Below are 15,339 nucleotides of genomic sequence, written 5' to 3'. Positions count from 1 at the left end.
ATGAACTTTTAATGAACTTTAGTTTCCCATTAAATCTCTGATTAACCAGATTCTACAAAAACATCTGTAATTAAAATTTTATGGGTTTTCTTCATCATTTGATGTATTTGCACTCATTGGGTCTGCTTTTATTGTTCAGTTTAGATATGTGCAGTGCTTAATTTGAGCCGGATCCTGCCAGAACAAGATCCGGGAACTCTCTCTCTTCTACCAGGTGTGTTCCAGCAACTGTTTGCTCGGATCCGGCAACTCAAATCTCTGCCCCTAAAAATCCAAAGTCATCGCGCATTTTTATTTTTATTATTTGGTAAAAATACAACGGGAGGAGATGTTGCCCAGTCTGTGGAGTAGATATTACGGCTGCAGCAGGTGCAGCAGGTGCACCAGCTCGCGCACATGCTCCTGCCCAGCAGAGACGTGGACGACATGTCCCAGGGTGATGAATTGTCTTCATCAATATGGCAAACCAAGTGGTCCATTAATAGCCAGACATGTGGTAAAAGTGGCTATTAATAGGCCACTTGGTTTGCCATACCTTACGCATAGCAACGTCTCCAGACAGCTCTGAGCGAGCACAACTACTGATGTGAACTCACGCATACGTTTCACACATGATAAATAAAAAAGCATCACTAAAGTTAAAAAAATACGAGAGAAATGTTTGATGTGTATTATTCACATTACATCATGTTTCAAAACAACTGCACTAATTTGTCAATATAACAGCGATCAAAATGTCGAAAAGACAGTCCAGTTTATTCTCTAAAATAAATGGATGGATGGATTGTCCTTAGTTGGACAACTGAGAAGGCAGTCTTAACGGAGGTTGGAGCAGCAGGAGCAACAATTAGCAGGAATGAAATCAGTGGAGATTCTTAGATTAATTCTTGTTTTGTGATTTGTACGTCTGTGGGTTAGAATAAAGTTGAACTAAAGGCTGTAGCTCTTCTTTAAACATGGTTGAGGGAAATATTCCTGAGAGATCCAATAATTGTGTGTCTTTGTATGATTTTTCAGCTGAGTTAACTTTAATTAATTTAATTAACAGATTATTTAATAAAGACATTAAAGTGACAACAGGATTTCATGATAAAGCCGGCACAGTTTATTTACTTTTTAATCTTCACGGATAAAAAAAATTTAAAAAGTTTTTAAAAAATCGTTTCCACCCTCCGTCCCCGACCCGTCCCAGTCCACCTAGTCTGCCAGGGCTTGCACGTTCCTGCGGGTCGGCAGCACAGAGGATCCTCTGCAGTGACTGGTGGAGCTCGGAGCCGGGAGATGACGCCCTGCCTGGCCTGAGGGGGCTCCAAAGCTCCGGTGGAGAGGACCGGGGAGACCGGCGGAGCTCTATCTAGCTCGCTCTGAATTTTGTTGTCAGTCATCAAGCACAAAAAACACCTGCACTTCAGCATTAGATCACAGAGTTGTCATTAATGTTTTTTAAAATCTTAAAAATAGGTCCAGACAGTCGCTCCTCTGAGTTATTATTACTGCAAATGGCGGATCAGGTTGTTGCTCAAACAACCAGTGACTCCATCCCCTGACCAATCAATGACCAACAGTGTTCTGACGTCACGTTTGAAGGCCATAACGGTACGCTTGGAACAGGAGCGAAGACGTTACTGAAAATGGGGCTGGTTCCACGAATCAATGCTAGTTGAAAAGCCTTGGAACCGTGCAGAGCCAATTCGAACCGTGCCATACAAGTGCTAGTGGAAAAGAGGCATAAACGTTTCTGGTATCTGTTGATCAGTCCTGCTCACCGACATGGAGAAACTTCAGCTCATTCCTCTGTACAGAACACCTTCAACTCTGGATGTTGATAGTTTCCTCACATTAACTGCTGCTTCAGGTCCTTCCACAACATCTGGATTGGATTAAGGTCAGGATTTTGACTTGGCCATTCCAAAACATGAACTTTATTCTTCTTGAACCGTTCTTTGGTAGAACCACTTGCGTGCTGAGGATCATTGTGTCGCTGCATGACCCACCTTCTCTTGAGATTCACTTCATGGACAGATGTTCTGACATTTTCCTTTAGAATTATCTGATATAATTCAGAAGTCCTTGTTCCATCAATGATGACAAGAAGTCCTGGTCCAAATACAGCAAAACAGGCCCAAACCATGATACTACCACCACCACCATGTTTCACAGATGGGATAAGGTTCTTCTGCAGGAATGCAGTTTTCCTTTCTCCAAATATAACTCTTTTCATTTAAAAAAAAAAGAGTTATATTTTGGTCTCATCTGTCCACAAAACATTCTTCCAACAGTCTTCTGGTTTGTCCACGTGATCTTTATCAAACTGCAGATGAGCAGCCATGTTCTTGTTGGAGAGCAGTGTCTTTCTCCTTCAACCTGCCATGAACCATTGTTGTTCAGAGTTCTCCTGATGGTGGACTCATGAACATCAACATTAGTCAATGTGAGAGAGACCTTCAGTTGTTAGAAGTTACCCTGGGCTCCTTTGTGACCTCGCTGACTATTACACACCTTGTTCTTGGAGTGATCTTTGTTGGTTCACCACTCCTGGGGAGGGGAACAATGGTCCTGAATTTTCTGACTGTGGATTGATGGAGTCCAAACTCTTTACAGATGTTTTGTAATCTTTTCTATCCTGATGAGCATCAACAACTTTTTCTGAGCTCCTCAGAAATCTCCTTTGTTCCTCCATGATCCACTTCCACAAACATGTTGTGAAGAACAGACTTTTATGGATCCTGTTTTTTTAAATCAAGCATGGCACCCACTCACACCTGATCATCATCCATTGATTGAAAACACCTGACTCTAATTTCATCTTCAAATTAACTGATAATCCTAGAGGTTCACATACTTTTACCATCATAGATATGTCATATTGGATCATTTTACTCAATAAATAAATGACCAAGTATAATATTTTGTCTCATTTGTTTAACTGGGTTCTCTTGATCTACTTTTAGGACTTGTGTGAAAATTTGATGATGCTTTAGGTCAAATTTATGCAAAAATAGAAAATTATAAAGAGTTCACAAACTTTCAAGCACCACTGTATGAAGGTCCAATAAAAAATGGTAAACTTGGTATTTTACTGCAATATTTGTCCTCTAATCCAACTCTCCTGTTGCTTCCTATCAAATATTGACCTTAAACCATCAAAGGAAAGCCAAAATAGTCCATGCTCAATAATCCAGGTATACAATCCAACAATTTTCAGTCAGGTCATCTGGACAGTTTCTTTTGTTGCTGAAATGTCAAATGGCATCAAAGGAAAGTATCCTCAAAAATACTTTGTGGGAGTTATGAAAATAGACTGGGTTAATTATTCCCAGTACAGTGTAGAGAAGAAGTTCCTTTGTTAAGAGTATGAGCATCCTCTAATAACAGCACGACAGATGCAACAAGAAGAGGATGCTGCATCTTCAAATTTCAGCACCAAGTGACAGATGATCTGGGAGCACCAAGCTACGAATTCAGCTTCCTCCCACGTCAAACAAACATATTTTACAATAAATAAACAATGAATGGCATGTGCACACACACACAAAGACTTAACGCAGGAAAGTGATCATCTTTACCTTGTGCCTGGGCTGATTGGGGGACGACACCACCACTGTGTTGCAGATGGTGAGAGCAATGAAGAAATCCATGATGTCAGAGAGGTCAGAGGGCAACTGGGACATGGGCTGGCTGTGGAAGCGCATGAAGTCCATCTGACTGCTACATTCATTGACCTTGTCCAGGAGCTGAGGGTCAGGGGTGACGTCTTTCTCCTGTGAGAGCGGGGAGGTTATTAATGAAGAGCAAACAGCTTAAGATGGCGGATGGTGGGACGGTGAAATGAACGAACCATAGGGCTGCTGAAGGCTGTGTGCTTTGACAGAATGCTGGCTCGTTTGGCCTCCGCCCTGCTGCCGGTCCTGCGGTGAGACTTGGTGCTGTGGGAGCGCAGCACTACACGGGCACTGTGGTGGCTGGTTATGCTGTCCCGTCTGGGCAGGGTGCCACCACGAGACATACATTCCTCCTCCTCTGAATCAATTTCCTGATACATGGCAATTCTTCTAGCTACATAACACACACATCCACACCCACGACTTTAAAAAGTGACTGGGTTTGACAGTTTTCACTGAGGGGTGTGCGTTGGCTGACTCATCTCACCGTTTGCATCATGGGAGTACTCCACCCCTGCCACAGTGCAGCGCCGGAACACCATCTTGTTTTCAGTCAGTGTGCCAGTCTTGTCAGAGAAGATGTATTGCATCTGGCCCAGATCCTCAGTGATATTAAGTGCTCTGCACTGCAGGTGAGAGTCTGTCTCCTCATCGTACAGGTCCAAGTCCTGATGTATGAAGTACACTTGGCAGATTTTGACAATTTCAATTGACACAAAAAGAGAGATGGGTATCAGCACCTAGGAGAGGAGACAGTGTTGTAGAAAATATTTAGAGCTTGTCATTACAAAAATGGATAAGGAACAAAACAGTTTAAACAATTAGCTTTAAGCAAAATTGAAAAAATAAAATAAAGCAGTTCAACTGGTTAAAACAAATTATCAACACAGACTAAAAGCAACGATTAAATAACAGTATGAAACAGACGGTAACAAATTACTGGACAAAGTTGGTTAAACTTGTTAAAAACATAATTAAATTAACCGAAAAAATGTTATGATATATTTTAAAAAACAAACAATGAAAATTGAGCCAAAGAGCTAAATAAAATGTAATATTGCTAAAGACAGGAGAAAATAAAAACAGAATACAATACAGTGATGTGCCATTTCATACTTTTCATAGTAATGCAGATACATTTTGGCACATATCATAATGATACGACATTACGATGTATTTGAGTTCTCTAGAGCTCATAACTCATCAGGAGTGGATCAAAACCATTGCACATGCAGCAGTGCACAGATAAATCTGGACATTATTTTGACCTGTGCTTATGTCAGATATCACAGCAAGACATTAAAGACAAAAGGAGGAGACAGAGGCAGCTGCATGGGGTCTGCATGTCACCAAAGCATTGCTGCATTTATCACAGAGTGCTCCAAGTGACAGGAAGACAAGCCAGTTTATAAAAATACTAAGTGTTTGCCATTCGATGTCTGTACAGATCGTGTTTATATTTTGACAAAAGGTTTATTTGCATCATTATTGCCTACTACCAAGAGGGTGGAGTGGGACTGGTGGAGTGTGTGTGTTTGTTAGCAAAATATCTCATGAACGACTGGATGGATTTTGTGGAAACACAAAGTAATCACTAGACGGACACGTACAACTGATGTGTCTCTGTATGTGTATGCATGGTGTCCAACGCTTTGCAAAACCAGTCTTTAAAAATCAATATCAAACAATAAGTTAGGGCTCAGCATATGTGATGGGAATGATTCTTAGCTACTACCACACCAAATTTTAGCTCAATACCTGTGACACTGACAGTAGATATTTTGTTTGTTAATGTTGATTAGCTGAGTAGACATCCCAGGTTAATTTTAAAAGCTGTAGATGTACATCCAATGATTACTTTTCATCAAGAATGTTCATTACTTGAGTTTTATTAAAACTGTCACAAGATTTTTTGCTGACAAACAAATGCACACACACACACACACACACTCACGCACACACAGACAAAGGCAATGACATGGTTTTTTCACCACATGGAAAGAAGACAAGAACGCCGGTGGCACGCTAGCCCACTGAACAGGACCAGATGTGAGCAAGTTGAGTTCAGCCTGTTGGTTCAACAGATGTGGGAGACAGCCCCCCCCCCACCCCCCAAAAAAAACATATCAACATCAAGGGTACTAACGTGGACACTGTGGACTGCTAAAAGTACCTGGGGGTCCACCTGGACTGGACAGCTAACACTAACACCCTCTACAAGAAAGGACGGTCTCGCCTTTTCCTTCTGAGGAGACTCAGGTCCTTTAACATCTGCAGGACCATGCTGCAGATGTTAAAGGACTGCTACAAGTACCTGGGGGTCCACCTAGAGTCTAGACAATAAACTGGACTGGACAGCTAACACAAACGCCCTCTACAGAAAAGGGCAGTCACCTTTTTCTTCTGAGGAGACTCAGTCAGGTCCTTTAACGTCTGCAGGACCATGTTGCAGATGTTTTACCAATCGGTGGTCTCCAGTGTCTTCTTCTATTCTGTGGTGTGCTGGGGCATCAGGGTGAAGAAAGCTGATGCCAACAGACTCGATAAACTCATCAGGAGAGCTGGCTCAGTTCTGAGAGTGGACCCAGTCTCTGACAGAGGTGTCTGAGCAGAGAATGCTGAGGAAACTGTTCCAAATCCTGAACAACACGTCACACCCCCTGCATGACACACTGGACTCTTACCGCAGCACCTTCAGTTGTAGACTGAGAAAGCCCAGGTTGCTCCACAGAACAACAAGAAGTCATAAGCATGTCCATAAAGTTCTGACCTATCACACACTACGTGCTGCATAGCCTGCAAGACAGCTCTGACTGGGGGCAATGCACAAAACAGGGTGTCAGCGGGTGGTAAAAGACAGAAGCTACGCAATTTTCATCACGCACCCACTTAAGCGAGATGTAAGACTAGAGTTATAAACCAGCCTTTAGTCAGTTCACTGTCCTTGTACGCCTGAACGTCAACATTTTGGTGTTTATTTTAAAATGACAACAGTCATTTCTGATATGGTTAGTGTTTATGCACTCTGCTATCTCTCATTTGTGTCAAACTATCCGAGATCAAATCCCAGCTGTGGTCTCTGACACGGAGCAGGGTGACATTTTCATTGATGATCTACCTGAAAGCAAACAGATCAATAGATTTTCAGTGTCCCTTTTCACTGATTTGATCTTGTATTAAAGAGGTAACATGCAGCATGAAGCAGCACACACACTGCTTTTTCCAGCCTTTAGGTGATGATAAGGGTTAGAGGTCAAATACCCAGAAAGAATAACTGCGGAATAACTACAGACAACATTTTGATTAACGGCACTGCCTTTAAAACTCAGATACAGGGTGACTCTGCATGCCTTATCTGTAGTTTTAGTTTCATACCTGAAAGACAATGATCATAGTGAGGAAGAGGTAAATGGCTGACATGAATGGCGATAAGTCTTTCCCTTCAGGACTTAGAACATCAAACACTGGTCTCTTATCGCCATACTGAAACATCCACAGCCCGTGACCTGGAACAGCAACCCCACAAGGTCAGCAAACTTTAGAATGAGAGGATAAAAATAATAATATACATACATACAGTGGGGAAAATAAGTATTTGATTCTCTGCTGATTTTTCAAGTTTTCCCACCTACAAAAAATGGAGAGGTCTGTAATTTTTATTGTAGATAATTAATTTGCATTTAATTGCATGAATCAAGTATTTTATTACCTTCCAACCAGCAGGAATTATGTCTCTCACAGACCTGTCAGTTTTTCTTTAAGAAGCTCTCCTATTCTGACTTCCGGTTTGGTGATGTAGAAGAAGGACACAGGGTGAAGGGGCTCCCGACCAACTTTCTTTAAATTACTTTAAAATTGGAGTTACACACTCCCTGCGATAGTACAATGGCCAGCGATAGTCCTAAACAACAAAAACACTCTACTTCAACCAGGCGAACAAACAGCCTGGCCAGCAAAGTAGCAATATTGGCTGTAGCGTCCTCCGACACAGAAACACCTGGTGAAAGTAAATGCGGAGATCCTGTTTCCATGTCCCAGCTGATCACAGAACTGTCTAAGCAGCGGATCAATTTTAAAGATGACGTGGACACATTAATCCAAGACTCAATTCGGCCTCTGCAAGCGTCAGTGGATGGACTGAGGGACAAAGTTAGCTCTTTTCAGGGACGACTTGTGGCAGTGGAAACCCTGACAGATGATAACTTTCAACGCATTTGTGAAGCTGAAGCGGCTGTCAAAACTCTCCAGGCTCAAAACGCAACCTTGATGGACCGCCTGGAAGATCTGGACAATAGATCTCGCAGATCCAATTTACGCATACTTAACTTACCTGAAGGCAGTGAAGATGGCCAGGATTCTATCAACTTCATTTCCAAGTTGTTAAAGGACGTTATGGGGGACGACACATCCCCCCCCCCCCCCGAATTAGAGCGCGCACACCGCACAGCTGGACCCAAGCCCGCAGCAGGACATCCACCGCGGCCCTTCATCCTTGGATTCCGTCGTTACCAGGAAAAAGAAGCTGCTTTAAAATGGTCCAGGCAGCACGAAGTGAAGTATCAGGGAACCACTCTACTCTGAGAATATATCCAGATTTCAGTATTGCTCTTGCAAAGAAAAGATCAGCATTCAACGATGTTAAACGGGCCCTTTACCAGAGAGGTGTGTCATTTCGTCTTCTTTTCCCTGCCCGACTTAGAGTCACGTTTAAAGAAGAAAGTCACTTATTTGAAACACCAGAAGAGGCCCAAGCATTCTATGATCGCTGCAGTGCAAAATAAACAAACATCTACCTGCAGACTCTCTTGACCCAATCACCCTCGGGGAATTGGGAAGGAGGAGGGGTGGAAAAGGAAAGGGGAAAGGGGGGGGGGGGAAAGAAAAAAACTGTCCTTGGCTTTGGTTTCAGTCTTTTGGAACTTGATGGGTAAAATAATAATATTTCAGTTCTAAGTGGATGAACAGTTTGCCTCTCATAGCGGATATCTATCCACACATCTGTGAGTATATCTGAAATACGCATGAATGTACATATATGCCTTCTTTTTTGTGTTTTTATTTTGGTTTTATTTTTCTGCTTTAACTGCCACCTATTAAGATAAGGGTCAGAAGTGAATAATTACGTTAAAGATTTAAATGCATGTCGCCTGGATCTAACAGGCTGAGGTTGGCTTTAAGAATATAGAATTTGGTGAATTGGAACCAAAGTCCACATTCATAAACAGGCTCTATCTAAACATCCATCCATCCATCCATTTTCTTTACCCGCTTATTCCATTTTGGGTCACGGGGGTCGCTGGTGCCCATGTCCAGCAATCACTGTGCGAGGGGCGGGGTACACCCTGGACGGGTCGCAAGTCCATCACAGGGCCACATAGAGACAAACGAGACAAACAACCATTCACTCTCTCACTCACACCTAGGGACAATTTAGAGTTACCAATCAGCCTAACATGCATGTTTTTGGTCTGTGGGAGGAAACCGGAGTACCCTGAGAAAACCCACGCATGCACGGAGAGAACATGCAAACTCCACCCAGAAGGCCCCTGGACCGGGGTTTGAACCAGGGACCTGCTCGCTGAGAGGCAGCAGCTCTACCAGTTGCGCCACCGTGCTGCCCTCTATCTAAACAGATAGACTCTATCAGGTCTCTCTTGTAAATGAGTCCTCGAGGCTCAATGGGATTTACCTGTATAAATAAAGGTTGAATGATAAACAGGTTGGTTATGGTGCAGGTGTGGTCATGATGCTGCCCTGAGGAGTATATATTAATAACTGTTTATAGTGACTTGTACTGTTTTAATTCATTGACTAAAGAGTGCAACTCCTGCATGTTAAGATAACTGGGAGCCCTCTCAAGCTAGTTTGATATCAAGAGTATGGCCTATCGAAAGACATACGAGGTGTTAGAGGGAAAGCAGGTTGCTTCGTCAAGGGAAGCACAGCTAGAGAAGATTAAATTTAGCGTTAGAGGATCGGTCCAAAAATTTTAAAAAACATGGGCTCCCCTACTATCTTATTTTGAGAAATTAGATGCCCTCCCTCAAACTTGAAAATTAAGCAGCAACTTATCCTGCTGTAGATATAGTGTGCCTGTGCCCCCAACCCAGTTGCATCAGTAAATCCTTGTAACTACTGACAGTGATAGTATACTTCTATGGTTTTAAATATCCATATTCTATTTCAATCTCTGCATATAAATACTCGTGTTTATGTTTGAATGTATATTATCCGTGTATTTACTTTATGCTCTTTTGATCTTGTGTGTTTTCATGCTTATAATCATTCAGGACTACAGCTGATTAATTTTAGTTTATTTATTTATTCATTTATTTATTTTACATTTGGCAGCAAGGTGGAAATGGATGGGGAAGGAAACAAACAACAACAAAAAAAAGTCGCAGCTGTTTTATTTATTTTTTTATTTATTTCTATAATCAATGTTGTTTTTGCTGGATGAATAAAAAAATAAAATAAAAAGAAGCTCTCCTATTCTGCACTCATTACCTGTATTAATTGCACCTGTTTGAACTTGTTACCTGTATAAAAGATACCCGTCCACACATAATCAATCACACTCCAACCTCTCCACCATGGACAAGACCAAGAGTTGTCTAAGGAGACCAGGGACAAAATTGTAGACCTGCAGAAGGCTGGGGTGGGCTACAGGACAACAGGCAAGCAGCTTGGTGAGAAGACAACAACTGTTGAGGAAATTATTACAAAATGGAAGAAACACAAGATCTTCCTCGGTCTGAGGCTCTATGCAAGATCTCTCCTCGTGGGTTAAGGATGATTCTGAGAAAGGTGAGGAATCAGCCCAGAACTACATGGGAGGACCTGGTCAATGACCAGAAGAGAGCTGGCACCACAGTCTCAAAGAAGACCATTAGTAACACAACATGGTTTAAGATCCTGCAGGGCACGAAAGGTCCCCCTGCTCACAACAGCACATGTCCAGGCCCATTTGAAGTTCACCAATGACCACCTGGATAATCCAGAGGAGGTATGGGAGAAGGTCATGTGAGACCAAAATCAAGCTTTTTGGTATCAGCTCCACTTGCTGTGTTTGGAGGAAGAAGAAGGATGAGTACAACCTCAAGAACATTGTCCCAACTATGAAGCATGGGGATAGAAACATCATTCTTTGGGGGTACTTTTCTGCAAAAAGGACAGGACGACTGAACCGTATTGAAGGGAGGATGGATGGGGTCATGCATCATGAGATTTTGGCCAACAACCTCCTCTAAGAACATTGAAGATGGGTCATGGCTGAATCTTCGAGCATGACAATGACCTGAAGCACAGCCGGGGCAACTAAGGAGTGGCTCCATAAGAAGTATTTCAAGGTCCTGGAGTGGCCTAGCCAGTCTCCAGACCTGAACCCAATAGAAAATCTTTGGAGGGAGCAGAAACTCAATGTTGCCCAGCGAAAGCCCTGAAACTTGAAACATGTGGGGAAGATCTGTGTGGAGGAGTGGGCCAAAATCCCTGCTACAGTGTCCAAACCTGGCCAAGAACTAGAGGAAACATCTGACCTCTAACTGCAAACAAAGGTTTCTGTACCAAATATTAAGTTCTGTTTTTCTACTGTATCGAATACTTATTCCATACAATAAAATGCAAATTATTTAAAAACCATACAATGTGATCTTCTGGATTTTTTTTTTTAGATCCTGTCTCTCACAGTTGAAGTGTACCTACAATAAAAATTACAGACCTCTCCATTCTTTGTAGGTGGGAAAACTTGCAAAATCGGCAGAGTATCAAATACTTATTTTCTTCAAAATATGTATGTTTGTGTATAAATATAAATGCTTCACAAAACAGAAATCCACCCACATTTTTTCTTTCATTTCAAAGAGACTTTCAAAACTAAATTTGCTTGCCACACAAAAGAAATGTTGAAACTGCTGATTTACATACCAATGGCAGCAAACAGGCACATAACGAGCAGGATGACGACACACCAGAACACATCCACATTCATTTGTCTCTCCAGCTTACTGCGCTTGTAACGTGGTCCATTGTTGTTCAGCATGGCTTTGGTCTCATGACCTGCAGAGAAACATGGCACCTTAATCACAGGGTCTTAGATGGCCTGGACGCATGGACAACATAGATACTATAGAAGCTGACCTGCGTAAATTACTATTCCTACAGCTTCCTCTGTGTTGCGGATAGTGCATCCTCGCAGCAGCAGGTTGTCTTTGTAAAGTGCATCTCTTCTGCCACTTTGATGAATTCTGTCAATTTGGTGGATGCAGAAAACAAATTACAACAAAAAAAGACAAAAAAATTATGGGGATACTTTTAAAAAAAAAAGTTTATTTTTAAATAAAAGCTCACATCAGTTTTAGTTTGCCAAGCACTTCAGTCATTCAAAGTCTAAAGCATCATGGTACCAACTGGACCAGAGGCCCGATACCTCAAAACAAACCCTCACTGATACAGAACAAGAGATCAGACTGCTGCTCCTCAGAAAAAACTCAGTTGAGCTGAAACATCAGAAAACTCACAGCCTCAACATGGACCCTCGACCCTCACTTAAGACTTGTCAGTTTAAAGGGATATTACCGTTTTTGGAAGTGAGGTTTTGCAAAAACCTGATTTAAAAAGATTGGATAGAGCTCTCCAGTTTCATTCAGTAAGGCCATGTTGTAGAAAAATAAAATTCAGCTCATACCAGACAGAGCCTGCCCTTCAGAATATGCTTTTTAATAAAAGTGACATGTTAAACATTTGTAAACAACAAGACAATAAGACTAAAGATTACAAGTGTAAGTGAAACCCTTGTGTAAGCATTAGTTGGGAGCAGAACTTGATCATCTCTGTTGTAGTGTCACCTATCAGCATGTTTACCAACAGGACGGTTCATCCTTTGGCCCTTGACAACAAGCCAATGGACACATCATCACCATTATAGATTAATAAGAATGTCCCAGAGCTCAAAGCAGCGGCTCAGCAGAGTTCACAGCTTCCACTGTTAGAGATATTGATAACAACCTGTGAGACACAGAGTGCTTTCTCTCCGTGTAGGGAAGAGAGATTAAACTGGGTGTCAATGACTGTAATGTAATAAAGCAAAGCTGAGCCAAGACACTGTGCCCTGTGCTCCACTGTAGCCTGGCAACTGAATACCTGCAGGATCTGGTCTCTTTCTGAGCACAGAATATGTGTCAGAAGTGAACAAGTGCGAGTCAACCTCAGACGAAACTTCTTATCTTTTGCCCCACTTACTCACTCACAAGATTCTTTCACAAAACACTTTTGCAAAATGGCTGCAAAGTCCAGTTTGTCTTTATGCTGTTTCTGGCCATTCATAAATCACAGATGAAACTGTCCACATCCTGCAAAGATGTGATCCCAGAAATGAAACGAGCCTTGCAGAAGCAATAGAGGGGTGGAGCAGAACTCGGCTGGGTTGACATGGAGCGCAGCACATTAAATGTATGACAGATGTCTCCCGTTTTGTTTTCAAAACATGACAAATAAGCAACTCTCTTTGTAGTTAATTTTGTTTTTTTTCCAAACTAAATACAAAGGTGCTGTGCATCATTATTAATCTTTATAATAAAACTGTTTGTAGTTTAATCTCGCAACCAGGTGGTCGTACAAATAGGTCGTTCCTTCATCACATTACTGCATTTCAGCTAAGCCAGCTTATTTTTTCACATGTCGACCTTAGCGGCTCTGTCACTACCTTGTTTCACGACACAAAGGTGCATCAAAGGTGGGCGGGCTTCAACTACCCTCCCTGCCTCAGTCCATTGAGAAATCACATCGAAGCTGCGAGAAGGCATTTAAGTTCTGGCTTGAAGGGTTTTGTGAAATACTCCACCCAAACTCAGACGCACACAACATAGCCTAATTACATGTCATGGTAACAGACTGTGAAAGAAAAATAAAATAAAATAATTTAAATTAAGTTAAAAAGTCAGGCACTTGACACCTTGGCATCTACACATTTGATTTAAAGAAGACAACAGTGGTGGGCAGCCATCTTTCAGCCAGCAGTACTCACATGTAGCCTCGAAACCTGTTCAGGTCATTGTTGGGTTTTTCACATTCGATGATGCTGTTGTACTTTACTGGATCAAATTCACAGTCCTGTTAACAAAACACACACACAGCTAACTACTACAGGCAGATTGGACTCTCCTAACATACTGAAAGTTTGGTGCATTATGCTAACATGCAATGTACAGACTCTAGTTGCAGATATCAATCTGCAACTTTCATAAGAAGCTTTCATGAAAAAAAAGCTTTTTTAAAGTTAATGGAATGAAAGGTCGGCACAGTGGCTCAGTTGGTAGATCTGCCACCTCTCAGTGAGAAGGTCGTCAGTTCAAATCCCGGCCCAGGACCTTTCTGGGTGGAGTTTGCATGTTCTCTCTGTGCATGCGTGGGTTTTTTCCGGGTACTCCGGTTTCTTCCCACAGACCAAAAACATGCATGTTAGACTGAGTGGTAACTTTAATTTGTCCCAAGGTGTAAGAGAGTGAATGGTTGTTTGTCTCGTTTGTCTCTATGTGTCCCTGTGATGGACTGGAGACCTGTCCAAGGTGTCCTCCGCCTCTCACACAGTGACTGCTAGATATGGGCACCAGTGACCCCTGTGACCCAAAAAGAGAGAAGCAGGTAAAGCTGATGGATGGAATGAAAGGTTTGATAAAGCAGTTCACATGCCAGCAGCCCAGTAATCCTAAAATGTATTTTCTTGAGTAAATGTATTTAAACCAATCTCAAATAAAAATAAAATTACCATATGCTCATATGCTCATGCTCAGCAGGTATAAATCCAGCAGCGTTCAGTCAGGTCATCTGGACGGTTTATTTTGTTGCCGAGACGTTTTGTCTTTCATCCGAAGGACTTCTTCAATCTGAGGAGCCACCAACAAACTGAGTCCCACAACCAGCTCACTCCCAGAGAGAAAAAAAACAGTTTGCTGGTGATAAGATGGCCGCCGGGACCAACCCTCTCGGTTCCAAAAGAACCCGTCCAGATGACCTGACTGAACATTGCTGCATTGACTCAGGTGTGTTGGAGCAGGGAAACAAGTAAAACGTGCAGGACTGAGGCCCTCCAGGGACCAATGGACATACATGTAAAGTCAAACATGAAAACATGTCGATGTAAAACGTATGTTAAACATTGTAAAAATCTGTCTTTAACAATGCTGAAAACGTCTAAAACTCAATAAGTGTGATGCTGTCCAGTTGATGCAGACAAGAAAGGAGTAGTTTGAGTCTCACCAGGTCAAAGAAGCTTCGGACGACCTGCCTCTGCTTGAGGTTGGTCTCTCCATCCAACGTAGCGGTCTCAATGTGACACAGGCGGTCCGGGTCGCTGGAGCTCAGCAGCAGAACGTCGGCGGGCAGGATCTCATTACACCGTAGCCTGATAAAGTCTCCAACACGCACCTCTTTCCAGTACTTTTCCACATAGCGTTTCTCCACTCTGCTGGAACAAGGTATAACTTTACACAGTGCTCCTTCTACACACCAAGTAATCTACAAATCCCAGATTACAGAGCTCCTAGATGAAGGCTTTATCAGTTTTCATTTCTGTTCAATTAAAATCTTCACACATGACAAACTTGTTAATGGACACAAAAGACAAGAACTGTATTTCTTTTACTTTAAACAAATGAAAAATAATATATATAAATTCCTA

The 15,339-nt window shown here is 42.1% G+C and overlaps 1 protein-coding gene across 1 annotated transcript in view; it reads right to left on the bottom strand.

The window, feature by feature from the left end:
- Positions 1-15,123, bottom strand: part of atp10a (ATPase phospholipid transporting 10A) — a gene marked incomplete at its 5' end in the record, with an annotated part of 51,900 nt that extends 36,777 nt beyond the window's left edge. Inside the window, 8 exon segments of the mRNA XM_037674342.1 lie at positions 3,567-3,761; positions 3,839-4,056; positions 4,150-4,402; positions 7,038-7,168; positions 11,589-11,720; positions 11,802-11,908; positions 13,687-13,772; positions 14,919-15,123. Coding sequence (XP_037530270.1) covers positions 3,567-3,761; positions 3,839-4,056; positions 4,150-4,402; positions 7,038-7,168; positions 11,589-11,720; positions 11,802-11,908; positions 13,687-13,772; positions 14,919-15,123 — 1,327 coding nt within the window.
- Between the last annotated feature and the right edge of the window lie 216 nt (positions 15,124-15,339).

The sequence above is a fragment of the Nematolebias whitei genome, chromosome 3 (genome assembly GCF_014905685.2).
Source record: "Nematolebias whitei isolate Nwh7 chromosome 3, NemWhi1, whole genome shotgun sequence".
Lineage (NCBI taxonomy): Eukaryota > Metazoa > Chordata > Actinopteri > Cyprinodontiformes > Rivulidae > Nematolebias > Nematolebias whitei.
Note: the sequence above shows the minus strand (reverse complement) of the source record. Positions and strands in the feature narration are given on the sequence as shown.